Source organism: Schistocerca serialis, chromosome 3, assembly GCF_023864345.2.
Source record: "Schistocerca serialis cubense isolate TAMUIC-IGC-003099 chromosome 3, iqSchSeri2.2, whole genome shotgun sequence".
Taxonomy (NCBI): Eukaryota; Metazoa; Arthropoda; class Insecta; order Orthoptera; family Acrididae; genus Schistocerca; species Schistocerca serialis.
This window is the reverse complement of record NC_064640.1, coordinates 86,777,118-86,790,661: the sequence shown is the minus strand read 5'-3', so window position 1 is coordinate 86,790,661 and position 13,544 is coordinate 86,777,118. Positions and strand designations below refer to the sequence as shown.

Genomic DNA, 13,544 nt, shown 5'->3' with positions numbered 1-13,544 from the left:
TTCAGGCTTTACTGGTGATCACGTTTTGGCACACTGTGCTGTGTTACTGGTTTTCAAGTCTACCTCTCACTGAACTGTTTGCTTACACTACTAATGATTACACCAGTGGAGTATTTAGACTAAAATACATTGATCACAACCTGTACTTGCTTGAGAATGTTCTTATATACATACTTGCCACAGCTAAGAAAAACAAGTTCAAAGTAAAAAGAACTGAATATTTGAAGAGGTCATCAATGTACTGACCCATTTTAATTCGTTACCCCTCTGTACACCCATGAATTTGACACATGGGGTTGAGGAAATAACAAATAGTATCTATTTATGTAGTGCTTATGTCACTATTATTTGTCTGGAATGGCACAAAATTCAAGAATCAGCTTTTTTGTAAACCAATTAAAAACCTGTGAAAGTGTTCTTGGCGAACTTATAATGTAAAACTGGTATAAAATTCCAAACATTTGACATCATCACCCATTTTCTTCAATCAGGAATGCGTCTGACTTGTCAAAAAGATAACATCAATCAATACCTGTAAATGACATTGTGGTACTCCCTTGTAACTTACCTGATCTGCTTATTCCCCTTTGGTGGTCTTATATCACTTTAATGTTCTGAATCGTGACTTGCGCTTTATGAGTTAGACTGACATTTGTTCAAGAATGTACACTACATTTGTTCAAGAATGTACACTATACTGCAGCACATAGTTTTCAATTCCTTCAAATTTGTTGAACACAATTTTATGATGATCAGCTTTTTAATAGACAGAAGTTTCAGTACTTAAACCACAATGGCACGCTACACTCATCAACAAACAATTTCACATTTCATTGGTGGAAGATTAAATCACAGTTACACAAATATGTTGCATATACATAATTCTTCCATATCAAACAATGGAAAATCCAGCTTCCAGAGGTGTGTGTGTGTGTGTGTGTGTGTGTGTGTGTGTGTGTGTGTGTGTGTGTGTGTGAGGGGAGGGGGGGGATGTCTAGTTTTGACAAAGCCCTTGGCCAAAAGCTCATTCTGTGGTGCCTATCTGCAACTCAGTATCCCCACTATATAGTGAGTAGCAAATACCATTAATTCTTCCACATAATAGTTCATAGTTACATAGTGCTCAATTAACATCGGCCACTCTCAGACCAATTATATTTTGCCACAAATGGTTTACACAGTACTGTACAATTTTACTACTGAAATCTGACCAGGAAACAAATTAGCTGCACATTTTGATTGGTAGCAATCAAGAGATGTTCAGAAGTTGGGTACTTAATGCAGACTGACTAACTCAACGAAGTTCACAATGAAATTTACACATGGATGTTCCCAGTTTAACTACTGGGCACTGATTGACTAAAGTATTGTTCTGCATAATTATTTATTGATGAGCACATGAATAACAACTAAAATATGTTATGTTTTTGATTTTCAACAAGAAAGAAACCAAAATTAATAGACATGAAATTACAATGAGCAAAGGAGTAAGTATGTTTATACATGGTTGGATCTCAGGAAAATTAGAAAATTATAGGAATTATGTATACTCTCATGGGGGTTCACAAAAAAGCACCAAAATTGGCTAAAAATGTAATTTTCTGGATTGAATAATTAGTCAACAAACAAGTTTTCCTAGTGAGTGTGGGCATTTTTTTAATCACAAAAATCAGTGCTGCAGAACTATGAGACTGAATTTTGTAAATAATCACCAGTTAAGAATGGAACATTCTGGAATGTGAAAAATTATGAATAACTTTTTAAACAGAATATTTTAGAAAAAAACCGGATGTTTACTAAGAAGATAAGGACAAGGGCTTAAACTGAGGTATAACGTATCAGTCAGAGCCCTCTATTAGCTCACTCCAAATTCCATCTGTGTGTTATAGAAGCACTTTAAATTATGAAAATTTATTTTAGCAAATTATTTCAAAGTAATTTAACTACAAAATTATTGTTTGTGATTGAGAAACTATATACTGAACAATTAATTCTGATTGACTAAGGCTTGAATATGAAATTAACTACTTTCTGTATTTGTCTGATGCGTATTCACCATAAAACATGATCAAATACAGGGAAAAAAATTTTTTTCACTGTTTCTCAGACAATGATTTTCTTTCCCAAATTGTTCAAAGCTTACCTGGAAGACAACAAACCATATGCAACAAGTTCACCATGAACATTTCAGACAACCAATCTGTAAGAGATCTCTTTCCTGGTTAAATTATAATGCTGTTCAGCTATTGTGTCTGATATATGTATATGATTATGCATTGTTTGTTAATACATGTGTGTCAACAACAAATATCATAGTTCTTTAAAAGTCTCTTAATTATTTTAATAGACCTTTTAGGGTAGTCAAAAGTGAGAGTGCAGCAAGTATGAACAATGTAGGATGACATATTCCACTCTCATTCATTCACAGTGATTTTACAGTTTCTCCTTTAGAGCTACCATTTAGAGTGTTTTCTTTGGATTTAATATTCCAGACATGCAAGTGGTGTGCTATTTGACACCATAATATCTTAGTTTCCATAGCAAAAATGTATGATATATGCATCAGAAACTTTAGCAATGGTGAGAGAGGTTAACAGGAACGTTGAAAACCCTTGCCGGCAGCCATCTGACACTCAAAGAAAGAAGTTTTAATTCTCACGAGAGTCCACTTAGGAACCTCCAAGCACTGGCTTTCACACCTAAATATCAGTACAACAGAAAATGTAATGGTAAAAGTAGGTGGATAACAGCTCACACAGAGGTGCAGCCCAATACATCGTACCTTAAGAAGTAATCTCTGCCATAAACTTATCTGCCATAAACTTCACAGTGATTCACAGTTTACAGAATGAGATTTAAAAAAGAATAAGGTGGCACTCCAAGAACAAGGGGAACCACTAATCTGTTATGCTGAAACATGAGGGACTCCAAGCTGCATGCTTTCAAAAACTTTTTTTCACATATGGAAACACTGTATACAGGAAACAAGTTATTTTAAATGCAAAATCCTCAATGTGAGAACATGGTACACTAAACTTACTACTTAGCTATGTATAATACAGTACAAGTAAATGAGGCATCAGGTCTCAATTCACATGTTATTTCTGAAACAGCTATTTGCAAGATAAGATGCTATAAACTGTGTAGTCTTCTAGATTTAGTGTCATATAGCATTAAAACAACACTGGGTAACACCAATTCCAAGATTAAATTGGGATTAGCACGTATAAAGAATTAAATCTAACAGTCTCATAAAGCCGTATGAGCAAGTGCTCAACAAATCAGATAAGTGAAATCGAGAGTGGTTTTTATGCGAGTTATCTTCAAGCAAGCGCCAAGAAAACCAATTGCCACAAATGTCACATCAGTCTAGGACATGAGTCAGTTAAGGTCTGGACATTGCATATGAACTATCACACAAACCATTAAATGCATATCAGTCAGAACTGACTAGATGACAATTTATCTGTTTTGCTCAACACTTCCATCTCTTGGTTTCACCTTATTAGGAGCTATATATGACATGACATTTTTACTAGTAAAACTTAATCTCACTATAATAGAATGGGTTAATGATATTTTGTTGTAACAATATAGCAACACGAAAACTGCCAACATTTGATGGGAAAAGACTAGAATCCCTCAAGTTATTTGCTTTATACAAGGCAGAAAGTACCCATGACACGTTACACTCACAGTGTCTCATCAGCATCTCATGACGGGCAGTAACATCAATCACAATAGTCACATACAACATGCAGATAATTAAAAAAATGAAGAGAACTTTGGAACTTGTTACATGAACCTGTTGTAAATTTCATAAAAATGTATGCAGTTATGTAAGAAGTGTGTGTGATGTCAAGAAGGATACCTCACACAATAAGTACAATTCATGATTTAAGAGTGTATTCACTGTCAGGTGCAGATTGTAACAGATACTCAGAAAAATAAACAACACTATATATCCACTACTTACAAATAACAAATTAAAAAAGAAAGTAAACACAGATTATTGATCATTAGTATTTTCAATATGAGGATTGAACTATGATTTAAAACTGTAAAATGATGCTGCAGAGATTTTGTAGAACTTCAAGTAGCAATAAGGATCAATCATATAAGCTTACCAAAGTTTGAAGCATATTTAAGCATGCAATATCAAATGGAATGCTCTCAAATTCATTACGTCCTAAATTTAAAACCAGCAAACTCTTCAAATTTGACATCTCTTCAGGTACGGTCTTCAGCTTATTGTTGTCAAGATACAGTTCCATCAAATTGCGCAGCATGCCCATTTCCTTGGGGAGTGACTGCAGACTGTTGTACGAAAGCTGCACATTAGAAAAGGTGAGCAATGAGACTTAAATGGAATACAAAGCCAATTTTCAGTAAACATAACCCATTAAATGATAAAACATAAAAGAGGAATCATCTTGAATCTTGCATAAAGGACTCAGCTACATCTATTGTTGAACAGTAGTGATTGTTTTTATGAAGTAAAATACTGTTTCAGTTAACTAGTGTTTTAATTAAAAGGAAATGACCCAATATATATTAATGTGCAAACAAAATATCTCACCACAAAGGAGTCATCAGAAAAGTGCAAAATTCAGCCAACATATGATTACTGTGCAGATTAACAGTGTATGTTGCAGACCAACAAGAGGTGGTCACCAACTGTGGCTCACAAATTTAGTAAAACTTTTGCACAAAAATTCAGTGTCATCATCAAAATAAAGTGTACAAATATTTTGGCCTTTGGCTCTACAGTCTGTAATTTTGGAGGAAATCAACATATCAGTGTTGGCCAAGTCCTAATGACTAACCACATGGTGAGCCAGTCTTGTGGGCTCTGCTGTTATAATAATAATAATAACAATAATAATAATAATAATAATAATTATTATTATTATTATTATTATTATTATTATTATTATTATTATTATTATTATTATTATTATTATTATCATCATCTTCACTTTCTCAGACGTTAAGTCTGGTTAAAAATGGAGTGACGCGGACCTTGATCAAGCGTCACTTACTTTTAACTGTACGGTATGTGTTATATTGCATTTAGGAACTTTCGGGTAATTGAACATGTATCAATAATTACGGATTTCTGTAGCTGTATATATATGTTTGGATGTAGCTGTATTGCATTGATGTACTGGTGGATATTGTGTGGTATGACTCCTGTAGTTGATAGTATAATTGGTATGATGTCAACTTTATCCTGATGCCACATGTCTTTGACTTCCTCAGCCAGTTGGATGTATTTTTCAATTTTTTCTCCTGTTTTCTTTTGTATATTTGTTGTATTGGGTATGGATATTTCGATTAGTTGTGTTAATTTCTTCTTTTTATTGGTGAGTATGATGTCAGGTTTGTTATGTGGCGTTGTTTTATCTGTTATAATGGTTCTGTTCCAGTATAATTTGTATTCATCATTCTCCAGTACATTTTGTGGTGTATACTTGTATGTAGGAATGTGTTGTTTTAAAAGTTTATGTTGTAAGGCAAGCTGTTGATGTATTATTTTTGCGACATTGTCATGTCTTCTGGGGTATTCTGTATTTGCTAGTATTGTACATCCGCTTGTGATGTGATCTACTGTTTCTATTTGTTGTTTACAAAGTCTGCATTTATCTGTTGTGGTATTGGGATCTTTAATAATATGCTTGCTGTAATACCTGGTGTTTATTGTTTGATCCTGTATTGCAATCATGAATCCTTCTGTCTCACTGTATATATTGCCTTTTCTTAGCCATGTGTTGGATGCGTCTTGATCGATGTGTGGCTGTGTTAGATGATACGGGTGCTTGCCATGTAGTGTTTTCATTTTCCAATTTACTTTCTTCATGTCTGTTGATGTTATGTGATCTAAAGGGTTGTAGAAGTGGTTATGAAATTGCAGTGGTGTAGCCCATGTATTTATATGAGTGATTGCCTTATGTATTTTGCTAGTTTCTGCTCGTTCTAGAAAGAATTTTCTTAAATTGTCTACCTGTCCATAATGTAGGTTTTTTATGTCGATAAATCCCCTTCCTCCTTCCTTTCTGCTTAATGTGAATCTTTCTGTTGCTGAATGTATGTGATGTATTCTATATTTGTGGCATTGTGATCGTGTTAGTGTATTGACTGCTTCTAGGTCTGTGTTACTCCATTTCACTACTCCAAATGAGTAGGTCAATATTGGTACAGCATAAGTATTTATAGATTTTGTCTTGTTTCTTGCTGTCAATTCTGTTTTCAGCATTTTTGTTAGCCTTTGTCTATATTTTTCTTTTAGTTCTTCTTTGATATTTGTATTATCTATTCCTATTTTTTGTCTGTATCCTATATATTTATAGGCATCCGTTTTTTCCATCGCTTCTATGCAGTCGCTGTGGTTATCCAATATGGAATCTTCTTGTTTAGTATGTTTTCCCTTGACTATGCTATTTTTCTTACATTTGTCTGTTCCAAAAGCCATATTTATATCATTGCTGAATCCTTCTGTTATCTTTAGTAATTGGTTGAGTTGTTGATTTGTTGCTGCCAGTAGTTTTAGATCATCCATGTATAGCAAATGTGTGATTTTGTGTGGGTATGTTCCAGTAATATTGTATCCATAATTTGTATTATTTAGCATGTTGGATAGTGGGTTCAGAGCAAGGCAGAACCAGAAAGGACTTAATGAGTCTCCTTGGTATATTCCACGCTTAATCTGTATTGGCTGTGATGTGATATTATTTGAATTTGTTTGGATATTAAGTGTGGTTTTCCAATTTTTCATTACTATGTTTAGGAACTGTATCAATTTAGGATCTACTTTGTATATTTCCAATATTTGTAGTAACCATGAGTGGGGTACACTATCAAAAGCTTTTTGGTAATCAATGTATGCGTAGTGTAGCGACCTTTGTTTAGTTTTAGCTTGATATGTCACCTCTGCATCTATTATCAGTTGCTCTTTACATCCTCGTGCTCCTTTGCAACAGCCTTTTTGTTCTTCATTTATAATTTTGTTCTGTGTTGTATGTGTCATTAATTTCTGTTTAATGACTGAAGTTAATATTTTGTATATTGTTGGTAGGCATGTTATGGGGCGATATTTAGCTGGGTTCGCTGTGTCTGCTTGATCTTTAGGTTTCAGATATGTTATTCCGTGTGTAAGTGTATCAGGGAATGTGTATGGGTCTGCAATGTAACTGTTAAATAATTTAGTTAGATGTGAATGTGTTGAGGTGAACTTCTTTAACCAGAAATTTGCTATTTTGTCATTTCCAGGGGCTTTCCAATTGTCAGTAGAATTAATTGCTTGGGCGACTTCATGTTGCAAAATTATCACTTCAGGCATTTGTGGTATCATCTTGTATGTGTCTGTTTCTGCTTGTATCCACCGTGCATGCCTGTTATGTTGTACCGGGTTTGACCATATGTTGCTCCAGAAGTGTTCCATGTCTGTTATGTTTGGTGGATTGTTTATTTTAATGTGTGTGTTATCTATTGTCTGGTAAAATTTCTTTTGGTTTGTGTTGAATGTTTGGTTTTGTTTCCTTCTATTTTCACTTTTTTTGTATCTTCTGAGTCGTTTGGCTAATGCTTGTAATTTCTGCTTCTTTTCGTCTAATTGCTCTGTCGCTTCTTGTTGTGAGATTTTACCTAACCTTTTTCGTTTTTTTTCCGAGATTTCATTTCTTATAAATTGTGTTAGCTGTCCGATGTCTTTTCTCAGTTTTTCTATTTTGATCTGTAGCCTGTGTTGCCATGCTGGTTTTGTGGGTTTCTTCTGTGTGTTGGTTGGTTCTGATCTCTGCCTAGTGTGTATATTTAGTGTATATTTATTGTGTATATTTATTATTATTATTATTATTATTATTATTATTATTACTACTACTACTACTATTTGAATGTGGGTTCAAGTCTAGTGGTTGATTTTGACGAAAAAAATTACATAAAATATACTTTTTGAAGAATTTAGAATTTCACATTTCTAAATAGTTTTATTCATTTTATATGGCAGAAATTATAAATATCAATGATCTCCATGTTTTCATTTCATTAGAAGTTAGATTAAAAGAATTTCAAAATTACAGATAACAATAAACCTGAATTTGTTTATTATAATAAAACTGAACTGCATTATTTTGGAGCAAGGGAGACCACTCATAGAATAGCAGAAGCACAAAGTTGGCAACAGGCATAGACTCTAGCTCAACAAATAACTTATTATAAAACCTAGCAAGTTTTCTTTTTTCTGTCTGTCGACAACTCAACGCTTCTGCTATTTGGTGAGTTTTCTTTATCCCCAAATATTTACATTCTACCACAATTTTCCTTAATATATTTGAACTACATTATTCCTTAACATTAATTTAATTTCAGCATATACATTCTGATTTATCAAGTGTTTGGATGGATCTGCAGAATTTGTATCAGTCTTTGACCAGAAGGATCAATGACTGATTCAAATTCTACAAATTCAATCACCGGATCACTCATTTCACATTTCATGTTTGGATGGAATGTCTTAAAATGTCATTATAGACATTATGAATTAGACATCACAGGAAACTTGTATGTTGATTTTCTCTGAAGTTACAGCCACAAGCTGAAACAGGTGGCTACTGTTCCCACCTCCTCCCCTTCTTCTTCTTCTTCTTCTTCCTCCTCCTCCTCCTCCTCCTCCTCCTCCTCCTCCAATGACAAATATCTGCCTGAAATTTCATCCAAATTTGAGACCCATAGTGTGTTTGCCTTTGTAAGACAACTATCATCATACCCCTTCAATCAATTTTCTTTGTATCAAGACTCGAGTCCAAAGAACTGCCTGCAGAGTTCCAGAAATATTCCTCGGTTCCAACACATGACACCACCCATACTGGGTAAAACCTCTTACTGTAAGAAGTACTGCCACATACGGCTTGTTAAGGTTGTTAAGGTTGTTAATGCTGAACCCCATTTTCTGCACTCTGATCTGTGATTTGGACATGGTCCACCAACCTATTTCACTTATATTAACTGTTGATGATCACCACTTAGCCCATCACTAACAAGACTTATCCCATATGCAACTCAAAATCTGACAGACAACAGGTAAGTCTATGTTGTGAAGAGCATTTGCACAGGCCAAGTAATACATAAAAAGGCATTGTCTTACTGGAATGCACAAGGAGAAATGTGGTGAAGCATGGGCAGAACTCTGCCCCTTGCATATTCTCAGATATTCAAATTCTTCTGCAGCACATTATTCGTAATAGTCTAGCCAACAACAAAACTTAAAAAACAGCACCTCATACCTGATTATCAGATTAGTATGGCATACCAAAAATTATACAGGAGCAGACTGCTCAATAACTGTCTCAGAAATAATTGCTATTTCAACCCAAGGTAAGAGAAATCAGTTCCACAGTGCAAATGCCATGTAACTATCTATATTAATATTGCAAGTGCACTTAAGAATCAGTGTTTGAGGAACGTGTTCCAGCATGGAAAAAGAGCTATTATGCTAAGGGGACAGTCCATGCTGTCTTCAATGGTCACAATTTTTATGAACTGCAGGTATCCTTCACAGAAATTGCTACTAATGGGCAGTTGTGGAGACCAAACACATGTCATTCTTTCAGGATACAGTGGTACTGTAGTACAATGAGGAAACTGGTTTTATGTGGTCAGCTAAAACGTCCTCACCAGTGCAGACCTATTCACCAAAGAATAGCACTTACAGTCAACATCCTCAGTTACTTACACCATGAAAAGAATAGATTGCTACCCACCACATACAGAAGGCATTGAGATGCAGTGAGGCACAGTGACAATGGATGCTAGAAATGTTAAACTTTCAAACTACGTCCCTCGTAAGTACAAAATACAGACACATTCACACAAGCACATCTCTCATACACATGTCCAGTGTTATCTCTGGTCACATCTCTGGCCACTAAGTCCCAAATCTTGGCAGCAAGCAGCAAGTTGGGCCTTCATGCCCGGGGATGGCAGTGGCCGTGTGTGAGTGTGTGTGTGTGTGTGTGTGTGTGTGTGTGTGTGTGTGTGTTACTTATGATGAAGGACAGTGTGAAAACTGGACATTTCTAGCATTCTTTTCATTGTGCCTGTCTGAGCCGCAGTGCCTCCTCTATGTGGTGATTAGCAATCCATCCTTTCCATACTGTCCTCAATTATCTGTTAGATATATTACAATCTCTGTCTTCCTGTTACAGTTTCTACTCTCTACAGCTCCCTCTAGTATTAAGGAAGGTATTCCTTGTCTTAACAGATGTCCTATCATCCTGACCATTCCTTTCGTCAAGATTTTCCACATACTCCTTTCTTCAGCAATTCTGTGGAGAACCTACTCATTTTTTATTAGTTCTCTTAACTTTCACCACAGTCATACAGCATCACATCTCAAAAACTTCAGTCCCCTTCTTTTCCTGGTTTTCCGCAGTCCGCGATACACTTGCACACAATGCAAGGCTCTGAATGTCGAATATTAGAAATTTCTTTTATGTCTTCTTGCTTCATCTACCATATGTTATTTCACTTCCAAGTAGCTGAATTCCTTCAGCTTTTGGCCTTAGTAGCCTCCTATTTTGATGCTAATTTTACTGTCAATCTTATTACGATGCTATTCAGTAACTGTTCTGTTCTGAAGAACCAAATATTGCATCCTCACTGTAAAGGATAAATGGGTGCAGGGTAGCCAAAAGACCTGTCACTTTAGGAATTTAGACAGCCAAGCAAAAGGGATGTTGACACAAAAGTACACTTTACTTCACAAGGTGTAGTCTCTCAGACTGCATAAAAATTTTCAAACTCGCTCGAGGTAAATTCTGGCAGAATGCTTATACACTTTTCAGACTGTCCTTAAATTGACAATGCTATAATTTTTTGCCATTGGCTGCATTATTGTCTTTTTTGTTTGTTGCTGACATATGTTACTGACAACCGTTGAATCTCCTAGAATATATCTCATTATCTACATATTTGTTTTCTGCAGTATAGTACTGCATACTTTATTTCTGTATCTATTGGGTGCAGTTTTTAAAGGCTAGAGTTTAGTTTTATGTGCATATTTACTTGTTACAAATACTACAATTTTTCAGAATTTAAAATTTGGTTCTCTAACAATTAATTCATATATACTATCTAAAAAAACACAAAAGCATGTGATGTTCTGTGATAAAAAGTTAAATACTGCAGGCTTTATTTAGTACAACAAAATCAACAAAGAGTATTTAAAAAATACTTAAATAACTGTGCAATTAATTGATATTTAACTTAAATTAAAAATTTCAAATGAATTGTGCTTTAAATCTCACATTAAACCTAGGGGAGCTAGAGACCCCACCCCATAGTACAGGTTACAAAAGAGTCACCTCATGAGTTAATGGTTAAATGAATATATTTTACTCAACTTGTGAATGAAGAAGTGCTACACTGTTAACTTGTGGCAGATGCAGCAAGCTATAAGCAGAGACCTGACATGAGCATGTGTCTATGTACACTGAATGTTTGCTATTAACAACTCTGTGTAATGATCAGCACCAACTAGCGACGCGGAAGTGATCTTGACTAGAAGTAATCTTGAATTAGAAGACTGGTACTCAGATGCTCATCATTTATAACACCATCCTGGATGTCTTCATTGGTCAGCGGCCCGGAGAATTTTCATTGGTGGCAATGTTCAAAGCATTGCTCACAGTGCCAACAGGAATCTTGGAGGTTCTTGTTCCGGCAGTATCAATATGATACAATACTACAAATCTCATTTCTGCTACTCCTCAATCACTTTTATCTTTCTTCAGTTCTCTCTCAATTCACACTATCTGCTCAGCAGACTGGTCATTCCATTCAACATGTCCTATAACACTTCCTTAATTTCACTGAGAATTGCAATGGCATCAGTATAGCTTATCACTGATATCCTTTCACACTGAATTTTAATCTCACTATTGAACCTCTCTTATTTCCACCATTGCTTCTTTGATGTTTGAATTGAACAAGAGAGGAGAAAGATTGCATCCCTTTCTCACAAGCTTTTTAAGCTGAGCACTTAGCTCTTGGGCTTCCATTCTTAGTGTTCCTACTTTGTTCTTGTACATACTGTAAATTATAAGTTTTCCCCTCTAGTTTACACTATTTTCTGAAAATTTTAAATATCTTGTAACATTTTACATTGTTAAACACTTTTTCTAGGTTCAAAAGAGTCTCCTGATTTTTCATAAGACTCGCTTCCATCATCTAGCACAACTTCAGAACTGCCCCTCTCCAAGCCCAACTGATAGCGACCCAACTGATCCTCAATCTTATTTTCCAGTCTTCTGTGTGTTATTCTTGTCAGCGACATAGATGCAGATGCTGGTAGGTTGATCATGTGAGAGTTTATACACTACTGCTATCTTCAGGATTACGTAGATGATATTTTTCTGAAAGCTTGATTGTACGTCTCCAGGCTCACAGTTTACACACTCCAACTATCATTCAGTCATCACAGGAGGATAATTATGGTGGTGCTAATGATATTATAAAGGATAAATTTTATGTCCTTGCATGGTAGCAAAGACACTGCAAGTGAACACCAGTTCCCAGTGACAATAGTTAACAGTACATAATATGGTACGGCAATACTGACAGCTCTTCTGAATCTGGTTGACACCTGGCACAGTACTGCGACATGGGTGCAGCTGGCTCACGGTGATCCTCGGGAGGGCACAGCATGCAAACAGCACCGGGGCAAGAAGGGCGCGACTGTCAGCATTGGTAGCTCATTGATGGCAATGTTGCTGTAGGCAATGGCGGCATTGGCAGATGTTTGGCAATTGACTTTGTGGCGAGAGGGTGAGCCACCCAGTGAATCTGGCAGCACCAGTAGCCTGACGAGCTGGCAGTGGCAGCGGCAGCGGCGGCCATCAGTGTCAGCTGGGAGGTGATGGTCTACCAGTAGGACAGTCCATGATGCGAGGATACTGACAGAGTGCATGGTTGTAGAACCGGTCATGATGTCGGTAGGCATTAGGAACCAAAGGGAGTGACAGCCTCAACCAATGGTGGCCCCCGAGGACATAGCAAAACAGGCAGGCCAGGGTATGATGAGCCTCTGACTGGTGGGCCGCATGTGGCCAGCATAATTGCCTGGCTTGTAGCCATGTCAGAAGACGTTAGGAGGGACACCTGCAGAATTTTAACAAGAGCCCCACTGAGCAAGTTCAACATCAGCTCAGCAGAAAGGAAGGCTCTGCAAGACTTGATAGCAGACAAAGAACTCGCCATTTTACCTGCCGACAAGGGGAACGCCACCGTCGTCCTCTCAAGAGTTGAATACAACAGCAAGATGGAGGCACTGCTAGAACGATCCCGCCTATCACAAACTAAGAGAGGATCTGACTGGCAAAATCCAGAGAAAAACATTAGATCTTCTCAAGAAGAGTTCTATTCCTTCTAAAGTGACCAAAAGCCTATGCCAACAGGCTGCAGTTCCCGAAGACTGTACGGCCTACACAAGATACACAAGGATGGGACTCCTAGTAGTGAGCAACATTAGAGCCCCTACTTATTTTCTG

General features: G+C 36.4%; 1 protein-coding gene across 1 annotated transcript in view; it reads right to left on the bottom strand.

The window, feature by feature from the left end:
* Positions 1-13,544, bottom strand: part of LOC126469752 (leucine-rich repeat-containing protein 40-like) — a 214,873-nt gene that overhangs the window by 119,357 nt on the left and 81,972 nt on the right. The window contains exon 3 of the mRNA XM_050096966.1: positions 4,128-4,331. Within this exon, the coding sequence (XP_049952923.1) occupies positions 4,128-4,331 (204 nt within the window). The remainder of the gene's footprint in view (positions 1-4,127; positions 4,332-13,544) is intronic.